The 18,899-nt window shown below is 37.3% G+C and overlaps 1 protein-coding gene across 3 annotated transcripts in view; it reads left to right on the plus strand.

The window, feature by feature from the left end:
- The window catches only part of nub (nubbin), a 327,856-nt gene extending 321,247 nt beyond the window's left edge, over positions 1 to 6,609 (plus strand). For 2 of the 3 annotated variants that reach the window (XM_073970456.1, XM_073970457.1), the window contains 2 exons: positions 4,705 to 5,155; positions 5,770 to 6,072. In XM_073970456.1, coding sequence (XP_073826557.1) covers positions 4,705 to 4,996 — 292 coding nt within the window. In that variant the 3' untranslated portion in view covers positions 4,997 to 5,155; positions 5,770 to 6,072. Of the gene's footprint in view, positions 1 to 4,704; positions 5,156 to 5,769 lie in introns of all 3 variants that reach the window. The other variant, XM_073970455.1, reaches the window with a different exon arrangement.
- The last annotated feature ends 12,290 nt before the right edge of the window (positions 6,610 to 18,899 follow it).

An 18,899-nucleotide genomic window follows, 5' to 3' on the forward strand; every position in this document is an offset into this window, starting at 1 on the left:
GCAGATACAGCTCGTGGTTCATACGACGTCGATATTCACCGTTAACTCAGATTAGTCCGTATGTCTTTGGAAGAAATGTTCTTTTAAACATGCCAAGCAATGTATTATCCGCAGCATCATATTATACATCAGCACGGGTAGTATCAGTGTTTTGTAAAGCGTTATTTTTGTTTGACGAGATGTGGCTTTGTTTTTAAACTGCTTACTTAAACCAAAGTAGCATCTGTTGGCCACTACAATTCTTCTTTTTATTTCACAACTGATGTCGTTTGTTGTGTTTACGGCGGTGCCGAGGTATACGAAGTCTGTTGCTACCTCAAAATTTTAGGAACCAACTTCAACAGTTGGTCCGAGCTCAATGGACGCATTGCACGTCGACACCATCAACTTGGTCTTCTCGCCGTTTACCGCCAGATCCACTTTAGCAGATTCTCCTTCGACCTTTATAAAGGTATCGGTTACTTCTTTTACTGATCGTCCCATGATGTCTATATCATCAGCATAAGCAAGTAACATGTGGCTATTGGTGCCGGTTTTGCCACTTCTTTTGACGTTTGTCTCTCGTATAACCTTTTCTAGCAGGATGTTGAAGAAATCACACGAAAGGCTGTCTCCTTGTCTGAAACCTCTTTTGGTACCAAACTCTGCGGAGGGATTCTTTCCTATTTTAAGTGAAGATCTTGTGTCAGTTAGAGTCATTTTACAAAGCCGAATGAACTTTGCGGGGATACCAAATTCAGACATGGCTTGGAATACCTTTGAACTGTCTAGATTGTGCCACTTCTTTTGACGTTTGCCTCTCGTATAACCTTTTCTAGCAGGATGTTGAAGAAATCACACGAAAGGCTGTCTCCTTGTCTGAAACCTCTTTTGGTACAAAACTCTTCGGAGAGGTTCTTTCCTATTTTAAGTGAAAATCTTGTGTCAGTTAGAGTAATTTGAAGAAGACGAAAGCCAAATTCAGACATGGCTTGGAATACCTTTGAACGTAGCGGGCTGTAGAAGGCTGCTTTATAATCGACAAAAAGTAGGTAGGTGTCGATCTGCATCTCTTGTGCCTTTTCCAGGATTTGCCGCAGGGTAAATGTCAGGTCGATGATGGACTTGCCAAGTTTTAAGGCGCATTGGTAAGGTCCAATTATTTCGTTGACCATGGGCTTTAGTCGTTCGCACAATATCCCTGACACGATCTTGTAGGCAATAGGGAGAAGACTTATGTCCCTATAGTTGGAGCATAAAGTCTTATCTCCTTTCTTATGGACGGGACACAGGATGCTCAGGTTCCAATCGTCGGGTACGCGTTCTTCCTGCCATAGATAGAGCTAACTAGCTGATGCATACACCTTATCGCTTCCGGTTTTAAACAGCTCGGCTGGTAGGCCATCAGCTCCTGCTGCATTATTATTCTTCATCCGGTTTATTGCTGTCTTTACCTCATCTTGGCCGGGTGGTATACATTCAATACCATCTTCTGGGATTGGATCTGTGGTATCTTCGTCGACTTCGCTACTATTGGATACCAACAGTTTTGAAAAATGTTCTTTCCATATCCTGAGTACACTATCTGTATCAGTTACCAGATTACCTTGCTGGTCTTTACAGGAGGATATGCCAGTTCCAAAGCCATCAGTTTGATGTTTCACTCTTTGGTAGAATTTTCGGACTTCATTCTCCATCTCTCTCTTTTTCCTGCGGAAAAGACGTTTCTCTTCTCTCCTTTTCTCCCGATATTTCTCTCGTGCGCTACGCGTTGCTACTGATTGTAAAGTAACTCTATATGGCGCATTTTTCTCTTCGGTAGCAGCACGACACTCCTGATCATACCATGGATTCCTTGGTGGAGGTCTCTGGTATCCAAGTATGGATTTTGCGGCTGTTTGCATGGAGTGGGCAATGCTTTGCCATTGCGCTGATATGTTATCGGGATGAGGAGTGCTTTGAATAAACAATTTGGCTAGTTGAGTGGAATATTCTGTGGCTATCTGTTGTGATTGCAGCTTACCGATGTCTAACTTTCGTGCTGTGTCTGTTCGTACTTTGTTTGCTACATTTAATCTGGTACGTACCTTTGCTGCAACAAGGTAGTGGTCTGAGTCTATGTTTGCACCTCGGAACGATCGTACATCCAACACGCTTGATGCATGTCTTCCATCTATCACAACGTGATCAATTTGATTTCTTGTTCTTTGATCTGGAGACAGCCAGGCGCCCTTATGCATATCGAGATGCTTAAATCTGGTACTGCTAACCACCATGTTTTTTGCAAAGTCTATCATCCTCATACCATTGTCAGATGTTTCGCTGTGGAGACTGAATTTCCCGACTGCTGGGCCAAAAATATACTCCTTTCCAATTTTGGCAGTAAAATCGCGTAGAATGATTTTAATGTCATGGGCAGGGCAACGGTCATATGTTTCTTCTAAGCGCTCGTAAAATATATCTTTGGTCTGTTCATCCTTTTCTGCAGTGGGAGCATGAGCTCAAATAAAGGTGATGTTGAAGAATTTAGCTTTTATTCGAATTGCAGCAAGTATTTCAGCTGGATACCAGATGTTTTAGTCTCCGACTAACTACAAATCCGCAACCAAACTGATGTTTTACGTCATGGCAGCAGCTATAATACAGTGCGTCACCTTTAGGTGTTGTTGTGACGCCCTTCCCAATCCATCGTATTTCCTGTATGGCAGTAATATCGGCCTTGTACTTTTCAAGTATGTCTGCCAATGCTAAGACTGCACCTTCTCTATAAAAAGTGCGAACATTCCAGGTGCATTTTCGCAGATCATAGTCCATAAAACGTTTTTCTTTTTTTTCGTTTTTTCATAGTAGGCTGTTTTTTTCTAGGGGAGCGTTACTAACTCGACGCCCAAACACAAGTTTTTAACGGGAACGCGCGGCACGTGTTAGCTAACTACCTTTAACGGGTGTTAAAGGCAGTTCCCCAGGTGAGACCACGGTGAGGTCAGTGTACACTTGAGATGAATAAGGGACCAAGATAAATCCTGGTCTTTGTCATGTTAAAACCGGTCAGGACCTTGGTATCTTCAACCCCTAGGTCACCCATTGTTCAGATACTACGCCGAGAATATTTGCGCACATATCGTCCTGTTTTCTTTCTATTTGGAGGACACAATAGGTTCGAATCATTGGTCGCCAATGGTCTTAAACTGCTCGCCCTTCAATTTCTGGTGGGTTCAATCTCATGCCGATTTATTACTACTTTGATCCATCTTTGTTTAGCTGCTGTACATTCGATACCAAATTGTCCCAAATTGATTCTGAAATATTCCTATCACCGAATATATGTAATACCAAATATTTACCAAAGTCTCCCTACAATTTCGCTTCCGGATTATCAGGATATAATATATTTATTCAGCATGTGGAAAAAAGCTGCATGTGGTGTTTACATATTTCCGACGTCCGGGTTTCGTCACACTTTTGTCGATTAAATAGATGGGAAAGAATTTATCCTGAAACGAAGGATGGATGTCCCTTATGATGAAAGAATCACATATATTCTGTCTTCCTCACTCTCTTTATCTCTGTATTGTCACAATGATACTTAACTTAATGCCATGGCCAGGGCTCTCTCTTCCTTGATTTGTGATTTTCATGATAGATGAGAAAAACAGTTGAAATGTTTAATCAACATTTCCCAATGTTGAATCAACATTACATCATGTTGAATCAACATCGTGCATTTATTTAGAATATATTTCAAGAGACTACCGGAAGTAACAATCAAACGTTTTGAGCGTGAATTTGATACTGTCCACCTATAATTTTGTCAGCCTCTCAGCATCATATCTTTATCTTCATAAAGATTGAGCCTCCCGAATATGGAATTAATAATTTTTTCTCACAATCTCTTGGATGTTGAGTACACATTTCTGAATGTTGACCAACATTTCTGAATGATGACCAACATTTCTAGATGTTGAAGCAACATTACTGGATGTTGAAGCAGCATTACTGGATGTTGAATCTATATTTACTAATGTTGATTTCAGATTATTTTAGGGGCTATCAGAGTTTAATGGCCTGACGATTCGTATTTAAATTCGTTCAAATTGCTGATTGCTTGTTGGATTGAAAATTAACAATTCAAAAATTTTTCAAAAAAACAGAAATTTGGTAGTAGTTCGAACGAATGTATATTCAAATCGTCTTAGTGAAACAGGCCGTAAATAATATCTTTGGTTTCATTTTTATTTGATATCAATACATTTTATTGCAATCTCTTGGATGTTGAGTACACATTTCTGAATGTCGAATAAACATTTCCGAATGTTGACCAACATTTCTGTACATTGAATCAACATTTCTAGATGTTGAAGCAACATTACTGGATGTTGAATCAATATTTACTATTGTTGATTTCAGATTATTTGAGGGACTATCAGAGTTTAATGGCCTGCTTCTCTAAGATTCGTATTTAAATTCGTTCAAATTGTTGATTGCTTGTTGGATTGAAAATAAAACAATTCAAATATTTAAAAAAAAAAAAAAACAGAAGTTTGGTAGTAGTTCGGACGAATGTATATTCAAATCGTCTTAGTGAAACAGGCTATAAATAATATTTTTAGCTTCATTTTCATTTGATATCAATACATTTTATTGTAGTTTTTGTTTTATAAATCAAATCTATTTTTATAATTTCCAAATTTTAATTTCCTCTCTCTTATTTTCTTCTCCTTGCAGCATCTTTGATCCCACAGTTTTACAAACGACAGTTACAACACCTGAAATTATGGGTCGTCGCCGCAAGAAACGTACCTCCATTGAGACCTCCATACGTGGAGCTTTAGAAAAGTCGTTTATGTTAAATCAAAAACCTACCAGCGAAGAAATTACCCAATTGGCCGATCGTCTGTGTATGGAAAAAGAAGTGGTCCGCGTGTGGTTCTGTAATCGTCGTCAAAAAGAAAAACGAATCAACCCCTCCATGGATAGTCCCGACAATGGTGATGAATCACCATATATGATGATGTAATTTAAATGAGTGAAACTTAAATGGAAAACGGGCAATGTGGCAATCGAATTTCAATTTCAACCTACTATATATGTTTTGTGTGTAGCTGTAAATAATATTGATAATAATTTCCCGGAAACATGGTTTTTAGAAAAGGAAATTTATCAGAAAAATTATTAGGTAAGTTTTTGATTTTTATAAATTATAAAATATTTATAGTTATGTTCATGGATAAGTAAAGAGCGACATTTAAATATAACAAAGAATTAAATATAAATTTGCCTAAAATGCCCATCAAGCGGACTTTTGTGTTCAAATATCACTTTATCGTGGATTTTCCATGCTTAACCCAAAGTTGAGTACAAATCGAGTTCATAATAAATTTAAAATTTTCAATTAAATTTCGATATTTGGGCCAATAGATTTCATAGTAACAATTGGTGATGGATTTCGAATCAACAAAAAGTAGACCAAAATCTGTTTCATAGTCGGAATTAGAGTATTTAATATGTTGTTGATTCAACAGTGGAACATGTTGCCGCCGGATAGGAACAATGTTGCCGCAACATTGGAACAAGTTATTTCAACATCTTAGAAATAATTTCACAATTTCACATTAAATTTTATTTATTTTTTTCATTTCATTTAAAATCGAATAACAATCAGTTCTGCTCTTTACATTATTATTATTATTATTATTATTATTATTATTATTATTATTATTATTATTATTTTTATTATTATTCAAAACAGAATTAATAATAATATTTATATTTTCTTTTCTCTCATTTCAGATATTACAGAATTGTAAATAAATATGTATGGAATAATATTTTCCATTGTCTTTCAAATAGAGTTTTGATACGAAAAAGACACGAATAAAATTTTCTTAATTAAATAATTTAAGAATTTTTGGTATACAACATCAAAAGAAATACAAATTTTAAGTATTAACAAAAGTCGAAATATTTTTACTGAATGTATGTATCGTAAGTAAGGAACACCTCCCTAACAAAGAATGAGACCCTAGAAAAAAAGGAAGACAAAAATAAACCACACTTGTTTATGTTCACTGAAATTTAAAAACAAAACAAAAATCACTAGACCATAGGAAATAAGTAACTGAAAAAAATTAAAAAAAAAACTGAATTTAAAACACAAAAACAAACTAAACAAAGAATTTAATAACTAAACACCCTTTAAAAACCCCCTAAGCTAAGTAAGGTTAAGTTTAGTAGAATTTGTATTATTTTTTTTCTTTCACAAGACACACACACCAAAATGGTAACTAACTACCCTCCCCAACAGTTCCTACTAATGTTACCCTAAAATCAAAAATTAAACAAAAACAAATTTTTGGATAATATTACTATTGAATTGTTGCCAAAAAAATCTCTTTTCAAAAACAAAAAATAGTTCTCATATTTGCCTTGGGAAAAGTCATCTCCATCAACAAAGAAACTCAAAGCAATTATTTTGAATTATTTTTTTCATTCTTTCTAAATATGTATATGTGTATGTATTTCATCACTGTTCTACAAAAAGTATTCTTTTGAAATCGTTTAACATTATAGAAAATTATCAAATAACAAAATATTAGTAGTATGTATAAACAAAATTAAAAAAAAAACAAATCTTAATATTTATTTAAATAAATATTTACTGTGATAATAATTTGTAATGTTTTAAATGTTTATAGTTTGTAAGTATGTATGTATTGTAATACAAACGTAAAAACAACTTGAATTCAAATCATAGGCAAAACTGTAAGCCAAACTTTATTACTAATTTTAAATGTAATTTATGTATAGAAGAAAACAAAATAAAAACATTAAAATTATTTTAAAATAATATAAAAAAATATATCAAAATAAAAGAAAAATTGTCATACACAAAAATATGAAATGGTTTTTTATTTGAACTAGTCATCCATGACTTGTGTTAAAATTCTCAGGTGAGTTTTAGAGTATAACAATAAATGTTCATAAATTTTTTGTAACTCTTCGAAATAATCAAAGTACGTGAGGATTTCTCAGTGAAATCGGACAAGTGAGGTTTTGGATTTCCTTTATTATTGTTGTGGTGATTCTACTCATCAGCAAAATATTTCAGTATATTTTCAGATTTTTTGGACTAACGGTTCCCGAGTTATCGCGCCCTGAAAAAGGTGATTTCTGTAAAACTTACTTACTTAGCTGGCCCATTACAGAACATTTGTTCCATGGACCGAACTAAGAAAATATCTCCAATTCTCTCTGTTTCGTGCTTCCCTTTCTGGAATACCGCGCCTTGTCATCTCTTCATCCACTTGTTTGCGCCATCTATTCCATCTATGACCCTTGTCATACGACGTCGATATTCACCGTCATCGCAGATCGGTCCGTAGATCTTTCAAAGAATTTTTCTCTCAAATACGCCAAGCACTGCCTTATCTGCTTGCGCAAGTACCCAGTCTTAGGAACCATACATCAGCACGGGTAGTATCAGTGTTTTGTAAAGCGTTATTTTTGTTCGACGAGTTGTGGCCTTGTGCTTACTTAAGCCAAAGAAGCATCTGTTGGCCAATTCAATTCTTTTTTTTATTTCACAACTGATGTCGTTTGTTGTGTTTACGGCGGTGCCGAGGTAGACGAAGTCTTTTACTACCTCAAAATTATAGGAACCAACTTCCACAGTCGGTCCGAGCTCAATGGACGCATTGCGCGTCGACACCATCAACTTGGTCTTCTCACCGTTTACCGCCAGACCCACTTTAGCAGATTCTCCTTCGACCTTTATAAAGGTATCAGTTACTTCTTTTACTGATCGGCCCATGATGTCTATATCATCAGCATAAGCAAGTAACATGTGACTATTGGTGTAGATTGTGCCACTTCTTTTGACGTTTGCCTCTCGTATAACCTTTTCTAGCAGGATGTTGAAGAGGTCACACGAAAGGCTGTCTCCTTGTCTGAAACCTCTTTTGGTACAAAACTCTTCGGAGAGGTTTTTTCCTATTTTAACTGAAGATCTTATGTCAGTTAGAGTCATTTTACAAAGCCGAATGAGCTTTGTGGGGATACCAAATTCAGACATTGCTTGGAATACCTTTGAACATAGCGGGCTGTAGAAGGCTGCTTTATAATCGACATAAAGGTGGTAGGTGTCGATCTGCATCTCTTAGGTCTTCTCTAGGATTTGCCGCAGGGTAAATATCTGGTCAATGGTGGACTTGCCAGGTCTAAAGCCGCATTGGTATGGTCCAATTATTTCGTTAATCATGGGCTTTAGTCGTTCGCACAATATCCCTGACACGATCTTGTAGGCAGTAGGGAGTAGACTTATGCCCCTATAGTTAGAGCATACAGTCTTATCTCCCTTCATGTGAACTGGGCACATGATACTCAGGTTCCAATCGTCGGCTACTCGTGTTTCCTGCCAGATGGTGCTAACTAGCTGCTGAATACACCTTATTATCGTGTCGCTTCCGGTTTTGAACAGCTCGGCTGGTAAGCTATCGGCTCCTGCTGCCTTATTATTCTTCAGCCGATTTATTGCTGTATTTACCTCATCTTGGCTGGGCGGTATACATTCAATAACATCTTCTGGGATTGGGTCTGTGGTATCTTCGTCGTCTTCGCTGTTATTGGATACCAACAGTTTTGAAAAATGTTCTTTCCATATCCTGAGTACATTATCTGTATCAGTTACCAAATTACCTTGCTGGTCTCTACAGGAGAATGTGCCTGCACCAAGGCCATCAGTTTGATGCTTGACTCTTTGGTAGAATTTTCGGACTTCATTCTGGTACCTGTACATCTCGATTTTTTCACACTCCCGCTTTTCCATCTCGATCTTTTTCCTGCGAAAAAGACGTTTCTCCTCTCTCCTTTTCTCACGATATCTCTCTCGTGCGCTACGCGGTGCTATGGATTGTAAAATAGCCCTATATGCCGCATTTTTCTCTTCGGTAGCAGCACGACACTCCTGGTCATACCATGCATTCCTTGGTGGAGGTCTCTGGTATCCAAGTATGGATTTTGCGGCTGTTTGCATGGAGTGGGCAATACTTTGCCATTGCGGTGATATGTTATCGGGATGAGGAGTGCTTTGATTAAGCAATTGGGCTAGTTGAGTGGAATATGCTGTGGCTATCTGTTGTGATAGCAACTTACCGATGTCTAACTTTCGTGTTGTGTCTGTTCGCACTTAGTTTGTTACGTTTAATCTGGTACGTACCTTTGCTGCAACAAGGTAATGGTCCGAGTCTATCTTTGCACCTCGGAACGATCGTACATCCAACACGCTTGATGCATGTCGTCCATCTATCACAACGTGATCAATTTGATTTCTTGTTCTTTGATTTGGCGACAGCCAGGCGCCCTTATGAATATCGTGATGCTTAAATCTGGTACTGCTAACTACCATGTTTCTTGCAGCTGCAAAGTCTATGAGGCTAATACCATTGTCAGATGTTTCACTGTGGAGACTGAATTTTCAGACTGTTGGGCCAAAGATATTTTCCTTTCCAATTTTGGCATTAAAATCGCCTAGAATAATTTTAATGTCGTGGGCAGGACAACGGTCATATGTTTCTTCTAAGCGCTCATAAAATATATCTTTGGTCAGTTCGTCCTTGTCTTCAGTGGGGCATGAACGCATATAAAGCTGATGTTGTAGAATTTTGCTTTTATTCGAATTGTAGCAAATCTTTCATTCACTGGTGTGAAGCTGGAGACCAGGTGTTTTAACCTCCGACCAACTACAAATCCGCAACCAAACTCATGCTTTATGCCATGACAGCTATAATACAGTGCGTCACCTTTAGGTGTTGTAGTGACGCCTTTTCCATTCCATCGTATTTCCTGTACGGCAGTAATGTCGGCCTTGTACATCTGCCAGTGCGTAAACTGCACCTTCTCTATAAAGAGTGCGAACATTCCATGTGCAGATTCGCAGATCATGGTCCTTAAAACGTTTGCGGGGGTCTTCAACTTTAGAGGGATTTGTTTTTCTTTTCTTTTGTTTTTTCATACTAGGCTACTTTCTCTATGGGATTGTTACTAACCCCTCGCCCAAACCCAAGTTTTTAACGTTCTTATGGGTGAACGCGTGGCACGGGTTAGCTAACTACCTTTAACGGGTGTTAAAGGCAGCTACCCCAAGTGACACCAATGGGAGGTCAGTGTCCACTTGAGATGAAAGAGGGACCAAGATAAATGGTATCTTTCATCCCCTACGTCACCCAAGCAAAAAATAAAGGAAATCAAAAACCTAATTTTGAAAAAGTGTTCGAATTTACTCAGAAATCCCCATATGTTTTTGATCTGGGTGGAATTTTACATGTATATAACCATATCCGTATGTCTGTAAAAATCCATCTAGTGTCCGAACGGATTGAAGTAGGTGGGTAACGTTTTAGTCTGTATGTCGGTACAACTTTTATTATTGAAAATGGGCTATATAGGTCCACGTTTTGTTATAGCCCCAAACTTTTAAGGTATTGTCCCAAATGCCCCTGAATTCATAGTAATTTGAGATGTTGAGTTTCCAGAGGTTAAGCAACATTTTTACCACAAACGCATCGATTTAAAATATTTTGAAGGTCTTGACCACATTCACCCACCGAATTGGGCGTCCAGATGTTTCCAAATATACCAAAAATCATATATACAATGCGGGTTTATACTACTTACAAAACACCATACTAATCCATTATTTTAACAAGGGCATGTCGCTCTGAATAACTAGTTTTTCCATGACCACTAGAATAACTGGTTATTCTATGGCCACTAGAAGTTTAAAAATAATTTAAACAAGTAAAAAAGTATCAGTCGGCTTTGCCGACAGAGATATACCCTCAGCCTGTGTATATTGAAACAATTTTTCCCAAAACACGTATGTATTTAGTGGGTTTTAAAAATGTTGGGCGTTTGAACCGACAAAAAAGTTGATTAGGATTAAAGATCAAAAGTTATGCGGAGGAGATACTAAAAGGAATGGATCGACATTGACCGTTATGGAAGTGGATCCACAGCCACTACATATGGTGCCGTAGGGGGGTTTTTACACTCTTCGGGCTGTTTGCTCAAGAAGTATGGACTTGCCCCTAAAAAAACTCTTCCCTTCGTAATTGAGGCAGCAAATGCAAGTTGCTTCAACAAAAATCAAAGTGATTCGATATGAGGTCTTAAAGTGAACTTATCCGAAATTTTGTGTGGGAGGTACCGGATGGAGTGGACAAATATAGTCCATATTTGAACCTGATCCATATGTGGTAGATATATTAGGATGTGTAAAGTATATACCAATTCGGCCACTCCCTTCAATAGTTACCGTACGAACAATTTTTCCGAACATTTTTGAACTTTTGTGGGGGAGGTACCTGAAGGAGTGGACCGATATGGCTTATCTTCAAACTTAAACTATGTTTGGACAAAATATTACTAAGGCCATATTTTGGACCGAACCGGCACATCCGTTCGAGAGTTATCTTGAGCTCCAACCCCTCACACGGTGTCATAGGTGTTTTTTGCAACTTTCATGCTATTTTCTTAGGAAGTATGGACTTGCCCCTGATGGTACTTGTACCGTCGTATGGAGGGCAGTGAATACAAGTTTCTAAAACAAAAATCAAAGCGATTCGAGAGATGGCCCTAAACTGAACTTTTCCGAAATTTTGTGTGGGAGGTACCCGAAGGAGTGGACCTATTGAGACCATATTGGAACCTCATATTACCCTGGTAGAAAGTTTACGCTGTACAAAGTATGGACCAAATCGGTTACTACCTTCAAGAGTTATCGTGCGCACAAACTTTCCGAACATTTTCGTACTTTTGTGGGGGAGGTACCGGAAGGAGTGGACCGATATAGCCCATCTTCGAACTTAAACTAAGTTTGGGCAAAATATTACGAAAGCCAAAATTTGAACCGAATCGGTTCATCCGTTCGAGAGTTATCGTGCGCTCCAGCCAGCAGGACAGACAGACAGACGGACGGACATGGCTAGATCGACTCCAAATTGTCTGAAACACATTTCGTCCAAACATACTTGGGGTCTAAAACCATTATTTCGATGAGGCACATTTTCATCGTATCAAAGTGTATATACCCTCCATAGCCTAAAGGCTGAGGGTATAAAAACGTGTTCTAATTTTAGAAAATTTGAGGTGGAATTTGTTTTCAATTTCAGCACACCTAATGTTTTTATTTTATTTCACTCTCTGCTACATTTGATCATGCGGACTTCTGATTTGTAACCGAGGACACTATGCCACGCGTACGAACAATAAGGATTGTTTAAACGCTTACATGTGCACCACCATCTGTACATTATTATACCTTCAGCCTTTGGGCTAACAAGGTCATACGACTAAAAATGGGCCTCATCGATGTGTTGTTTACAGTGACTTGAAAAAATCACTTTGCAAAAAAAATAGAATTTACTTGTGAACATTTTCGTCCAAGAATTGTTCACAATTTTTGACTTAGATAATCACCGCAATAGTGTATCGATCAAATTAAATCTTTGTAGGTCGATAAATGACCATCCTATAGGACTATGAAGAACTGGTTTAATGAATCCATCCGTGGTCGGCACTCGTCAAAAAACGAAGGTCGTGAGGGTCGCCCAAAATCGGTCGTTGTGCCAGAAAAAAAAATATGCCGTGCAGAACGGAAAATGCGCGATCGCCATGTTAAATACCGTGAGATAGGGGCGTCCTTGGGCATTTCTCGATCGCGGTGCTTAAAGATCGTTTGTAAGATCGTCACAGACGACGAATATAGGATCTATTCTTAGGAGCCTGAAAAAACAGGAATCGGCCGTTTGGGTCGTCGAAAGCGAGCCAAATCAAACGGAAGTTGTTCATCTAAGAAGCACCTCGAAGCAAAAGGTTGTCTGTTTCTTCAGAAAAACTGACCGTGTGGCGACTATACTGCTTGAGAAATATAGGACGGTTAATTCTGAGTGGTACACTATCATTTTTTTGCCTGAAGTCTCCTGAGAAATTCGAGAAACGAACAAATCATTCTGCATCACGACAATGTGGGCTCTCACACATCGAGCGCCTGTTTGACCGGACAAAACGTGGAATTGATGGGTCATCCGTCCTACAGCCCTGACTGGGGATCAAATGACTTCATTTGATTCCAGCACATCAAGAAAAAAGGGGTGGTCAAAAACACTGTTTTGGAGGTGTCTCAATCGGAGTGAAAAAATTGCTTCGCCAATAGGTTTGAGCGCACGAAAAAGTGTATAAATCATGCTGGAGACTACTTAAGAAAACAATAAAATCGTTTTTGATGGTAAATATTCGCGTTTTCATTGTTAGGCCAGATTGTTATCTTTCAGCCCTTGTATGTTGGTTCATTAGATACCTTCCTCGCAAAACTTTTGAGCTTTAATCCGAACCCAAATTTTTGCCAACAAATTTGAATAAATAAGATTTTTGTGAAAAAAAGTGTTTCGATTTACACAGGCTGCGTGTATATCTCTGTGTATATCTCTGTCGGCAGACTGATACTTTTTTACTTCTTATTTGTTTATTTTTACTTTTTCTACGTTTTAAACGGTCAAAAAAAAAAATTGTAGTATGGACCATCCCTGGACTGGACTGTTATATTCGATCTTCGAATTTCATGAAAGTTTGGAAGAACTACGAACGAGTTGGAAAAAAATATTGCGATTTGCACACACGTTGAAGCTAAACATGTTTTTTACATTGCTATTCGATTTCTGATTAAACCATTCAAATCACGGACATCTGTCCAAAGTAAAAGTAGGAGAATACAAAATGAAGATTACACTTCTAATGTATCACTTTCCAAAATTTCCACTGCATCCACCTTTTATGGATGCTGACATTTTGAAGCCGGATTTCAGGTGTTTTTTGTATTTTTTATGTAACTGGGACGCGCATTCGGATATTTCGAAAAACCAATTATAGGATTAAAGAACTCGCGATTTCGCATAATCTGATACGTATATTGAGTATGTAGCCCACACAGCAGCAGAGTAATCTACTGCCAAAGGCCAAAATTTAGTGTGATATTTTTTCTAAAAAACCTATTTTTTGGGTACAGTATTTACAATATCGTTTTGAGTGTGCTGGTACCACGCGATATTTTAGTTTTTCGACGATCTGGATCATATGAATCACAGATCGTAAAAATCCATCTACTAGAACGGCGGAAATGGCTACTGCAAAAATTGAAAAATTTGCGAAAAATGTTTTTCAAAATATCGCTGACTAATTCGCGTTTTATGTGGATCGTTTCCATTTCAATTAAGAAAGTGAATCATCACTCGCGTTTGTGCGAAAACAGCGGTTTGAAAAATTTAGTGGCATGGGAGCTGTATCCGATTTATCCAAAAAATACTGTGTGATGCTACATCCACGGTTCTTGATGGATTGAAATATGTTTAGATCGATGTATTTTTTCACGGTTGATAGTGAAATCGGATGCGCATAAAAAGTGTATGCACTTTGTGCAAAATATAAGCGTTATACAGTTTGTTGCACACTAAACTGCAGACGATGCTACATCTTAGCGGCCAAAGTAAATCCTGGCAAATGTGTACAAATTAAAAGAGAAGAGTTCGCTGTATTGGTAAACCGCATGCGCATCAAGTGATTTTGAGGATTTCGCGATTTACACGCATTTCAAAATGAACATTACCCGATACAATTTTATTTCAAGATTATACCCCATTTAAAGGAACCCAACATTTATTTGAACGATACCCATATCTTCCGCTAGATGTTAGTGTGTATTCGAGAAGTGATTAAAATAAAAAAATCGATTTTTTGCGTGAAATTTCTCTAAAATAGAAGAATAATTCCGACAAAATTTTCCTAAATTTTTTCAACTACCTCACAAAATAAATTTTAATAAATATTTTCTCTTACAAAAATTTTATAAATTTCCTCAATATATCTTTTTGTTTTTGCTATAATATGCAAACCATTAAACGGATTTGTATAGTTTTGGTTTCATTTGAATCATCGCTATGTTTAGATTACCTACACATTTTTTTAAATATTTTTTAGGATGAGTAAACAGCTTGAATTTTATTAAAACAAATTGCAAAGTACCCATTTTTTTAACTCTTTCTCAATTTTCGCGAAAACTTAAAACTTTTTCACTAATGTTATGGTGCCTCAGTAATCATATATTACGTAGGGAGCCCCTAATTAAGAGAGTTTCTCAATATAATGATTAGAGTCTTTTAAAGATTTTTTATACCCTCAGCCTTTAGGCTAAGGAGGGTATATACACTTTGATACGATGAAAATGTGCCTCATCGAAATAATGGTTTTAGACCCCAAGTATGTTTGGACCAAATGTGTTTCAGACAATTTGGAGTCGATCTAGCCATGTCCGTCCGTCTGTCTGTCTGTCTGTCCTGCTGGCTGGAGCGCACGATAACTCTCGAACGGATGAACCGATTCGGTTCAAATTGTGGTTTTCGTAATATTTTGCCCAAACTTAGTTTAAGTTCGAAGATGAGCTGCATCGGTCCACTCCTTCCGGTACCTCCCCCACAAAAGTTCGAAAATGTTCGGAAAGTTTGTGCGCACGATAACTCTTGTAGGGAGTGACCGATTTGGTCCATACTTTGTATAGTGTAAACTTTCTACCAGAGTAATATGAGGTTACAATATGGTCTCAATGGGTCCACTCCTTCGGGTACCTCCCACACAAAATTTCGGAAAAATTCAGTTTAGGGCCATCTCTCGAATCGCTTTGATTTTAGTTTTAGCGAGTTGTATTCACTGCCCTACATACGACGGTACAAGTTTCATCAGGGGCAAGTCCATACTTCCTGAGAAAATAGCATGAAAGTTGCAAAAACCCCTATGACACGGTGTAAGGTGGTTGGAGCGCAAGATAACTCTCGAACGGATCTGCTGATTCGGTCCAAAATATGGTCTTAGTAATATTTTGTTCAAACATAGTTTAAGTTTGAAGATAAACCATATCGGTCCACTCCTTAAGGTACCTCCCCCACAAAAGTTCAAAAATGTTCGGAAAAATTGTTCGTACGGTAACTCTTGAAGGCAATGCCCGAATTGGTCTGCACTTTACACATCCTAATATATCTACCACATACAGATCAGGTTCAAATATGGACTATATTTGTTCACTCCATCCGGTACCTCCCACACAAAATTTCGGATAAGTTTACTTTAAGACCTGATGTCGAATCAGTTTGATTTTTGTTGAACCAACTTGCATTCGCTGCCTCAATTGCGATGGTAAAAGTTTTTTTTTAGGGGCAAGTCCATACTTCTTAAGCAAACAGTCCGAAGAGTGTAAAAACCCCCTATGGCACCATATGTTGCGGCTGGAGATCCACTTCCATAACGGTCAATGTCGATCCATTCCTTTTAGTATCTCCTCCGCAAAACTTTTGATCTTTAATCCTAATCAACATTTTTGTCTGTTCAAACGCCCAAAATGTTTAAAATCCCCTAAATACATACGTATTTTGGGAAAAAATTGTTTCAATATACACATGCTGAGGGTATATCTCTGTCGGCAAAGCCGACTGGTACTTTTTTACTTGTTTCTTTTTATCAGAATTGAAACCGCCATAGCTTTTGCGCGCAACAACCAAAATTAGTATCTCGAACAGATTTAAGAATGGGATTTTTTTCCCAATCTATGTACCAAAAATCTTTCATGTAGCTTAAAAAATAATTTTTAATTTTTTTTTATGGAAAACTAAAAAATTTTGTCTTTTCTTCATATACCCTTGTTAGTTTTAAGGCCGAAGGCACAATAAACACTTTATCAAACATACTAACAATATTCAGATCACAACAATTTATTTTTACATACAACAACACATTAAACTTGACATCCAAACGTATTTATCCCCAATTGAAGCATGCTGCGGTTTAATTGTACAAAGTCGGCTTTTTCGCACCACTGATCTCTTGGAAGTGTGATAACAATCGCATCTCGTATTTCTCGCCGGTCACTCATCTGCGGACAGATAATTATGCATATCATGCTTGATTTGAATATAGTATTACCCCGTTTTATTGCCACAATTAAAATGTTAATTTTTGCCAATATGCCACGAAGAAACCCGCACTTATAAGACAAAACTAATTACAAGGGAAAGAAGGGCAATATTTGAACAAAACGATTCTACTTGTCTTTCAAGCAAAAAATGTAAATGAAATCAAATGATCTTGGAACCAAGTGCCAGCTTAGAAGGGAATACTTGAAAATGTTGTCGGATTTGTCATTAAATGTTGCAGTGTCATGTAAGTGACTGTGATCAGTACAATGCGACTCATTTCATTCTCATCTGCATGTGTCGTCAGTCATGCCATTTTAGCTACAATTTCGTCTTCACAATTCATTTTCTCGTTAAGTGAACTTTTCTTTTGTCTGTGTGAAAAGAACAGTTCCTCCCTCACTTAGGGGGGCTTTCTGCTTAACTCGATATCTCATATTCAGATCAAGAGACTGACAGACAGACACACTCGAATATCTTATTTAAATCAGCCGCCTGTAATTATGGCATATCACTTGCTTTTAGTTTGAATTGTTCCGTTTCCCTCCACCCCATCCCCAGCCTATTTGCAACCCCGTCCCCACTGGACAAAGTATGGCCCAAGAAGAAGAAGAATCATATAAATTTGTAAATTTCTTATGAATTAATTTGTGTTTTGCATGTTGTTATTTATTAAAATATTTCTTTTGTAGAGCGAGCGCTTGGTTTTTGTTTTTTCTTTTGATGAATGAAATTCATCATTCGTTTTTTTTCTACTCCGGTAGTAATGTTTCATTTGATCTCATTGTGATGAATGTTAGTTATGATGTTGTTGATGTTTTGGGCATGTTTTGTGTCTTGTCCATCACTTGAGGGAGGTTACGATTTTTATCGTTATCGGAAATACAATTTACATGAATGAATGAATTGAAAGATATTTTATATTCATTCCGCTGCTGCTGGGTGTTTGACCTCTGTTATGTCGATTCTGTTCGTCTAATTTGCCTTTGGGGCATAATTAGTTGTGACATGAATATTTTCAATTTTATCAAAATTATGAATGAATTTTGTTTCTCTTTTTCTTTTGCCGAGTGCATATTAAAATTGTAATCATTAGAAGAACGTGTGCTACGATATCGTGACGGCAAATAGTGTTATATATTTCGAATTTAAATTATAATAATTTGAAAAAAGTTTTAATTTTATATTAGGGTGGTTCAGCACTATAGATTTGGTATAGCCAAATTAATTATTCAAATGTATACCCTCCAACATAAAATAGTCTTAATTAAAATGGAATAATTACATTACTTTCACAATTTTAGGTGGACAAAATTTGTCGACCCTGGATACCCCAAATGCCAAAATTATATAATCTAATCTAAACAAGTAAGAAAATCGTTAAGTTCGGCCGGGCCGAACTTTTTATTCCCTCATCCACGAGCTGTATTGAAGTGAATAGGAACATTTGGATTAATTTCGTTTATGAAAGTACTAAAATCTTCCTTTTATTGCAGGGGTAGTACATATAACTCAACTGATAATACTCCCTTCAAAACAGCTCATATGGGGCGACATTTTTGTTCTTTCCAAAACATGGAACAATATTTACAATTTTCCGAATTGAGAGAAATACATAAAATTGGGCTAGACCTAAACGTGGATATTCTGGATTTGTATAGTTAACAACATCGGGAGCACCTTTCTATGGAGGCTGTATAAAACGTTGACCTGCACCGATAAATTGGAGGAAAGTTTCGTAACTCCAGCGAAGACCAAATTTCAGTTATTCCCGTTGAATAATGTGGCTAAAACTTTCAAAATGTCGAAAATTGGGAGGGACCTTTCTGTGGGGGCTATATAAAAACATGGAACAATACCGGAAAAATTCGGGTTGAAAGCTTTATACCACCAACGGAGACTAAATATTAA

The sequence above is a fragment of the Musca autumnalis genome, unplaced genomic scaffold, assembly GCF_047663935.1.
Source record: "Musca autumnalis isolate F117 unplaced genomic scaffold, ASM4766393v1 scaffold_2, whole genome shotgun sequence".
Taxonomy (NCBI): Eukaryota; Metazoa; Arthropoda; class Insecta; order Diptera; family Muscidae; genus Musca; species Musca autumnalis.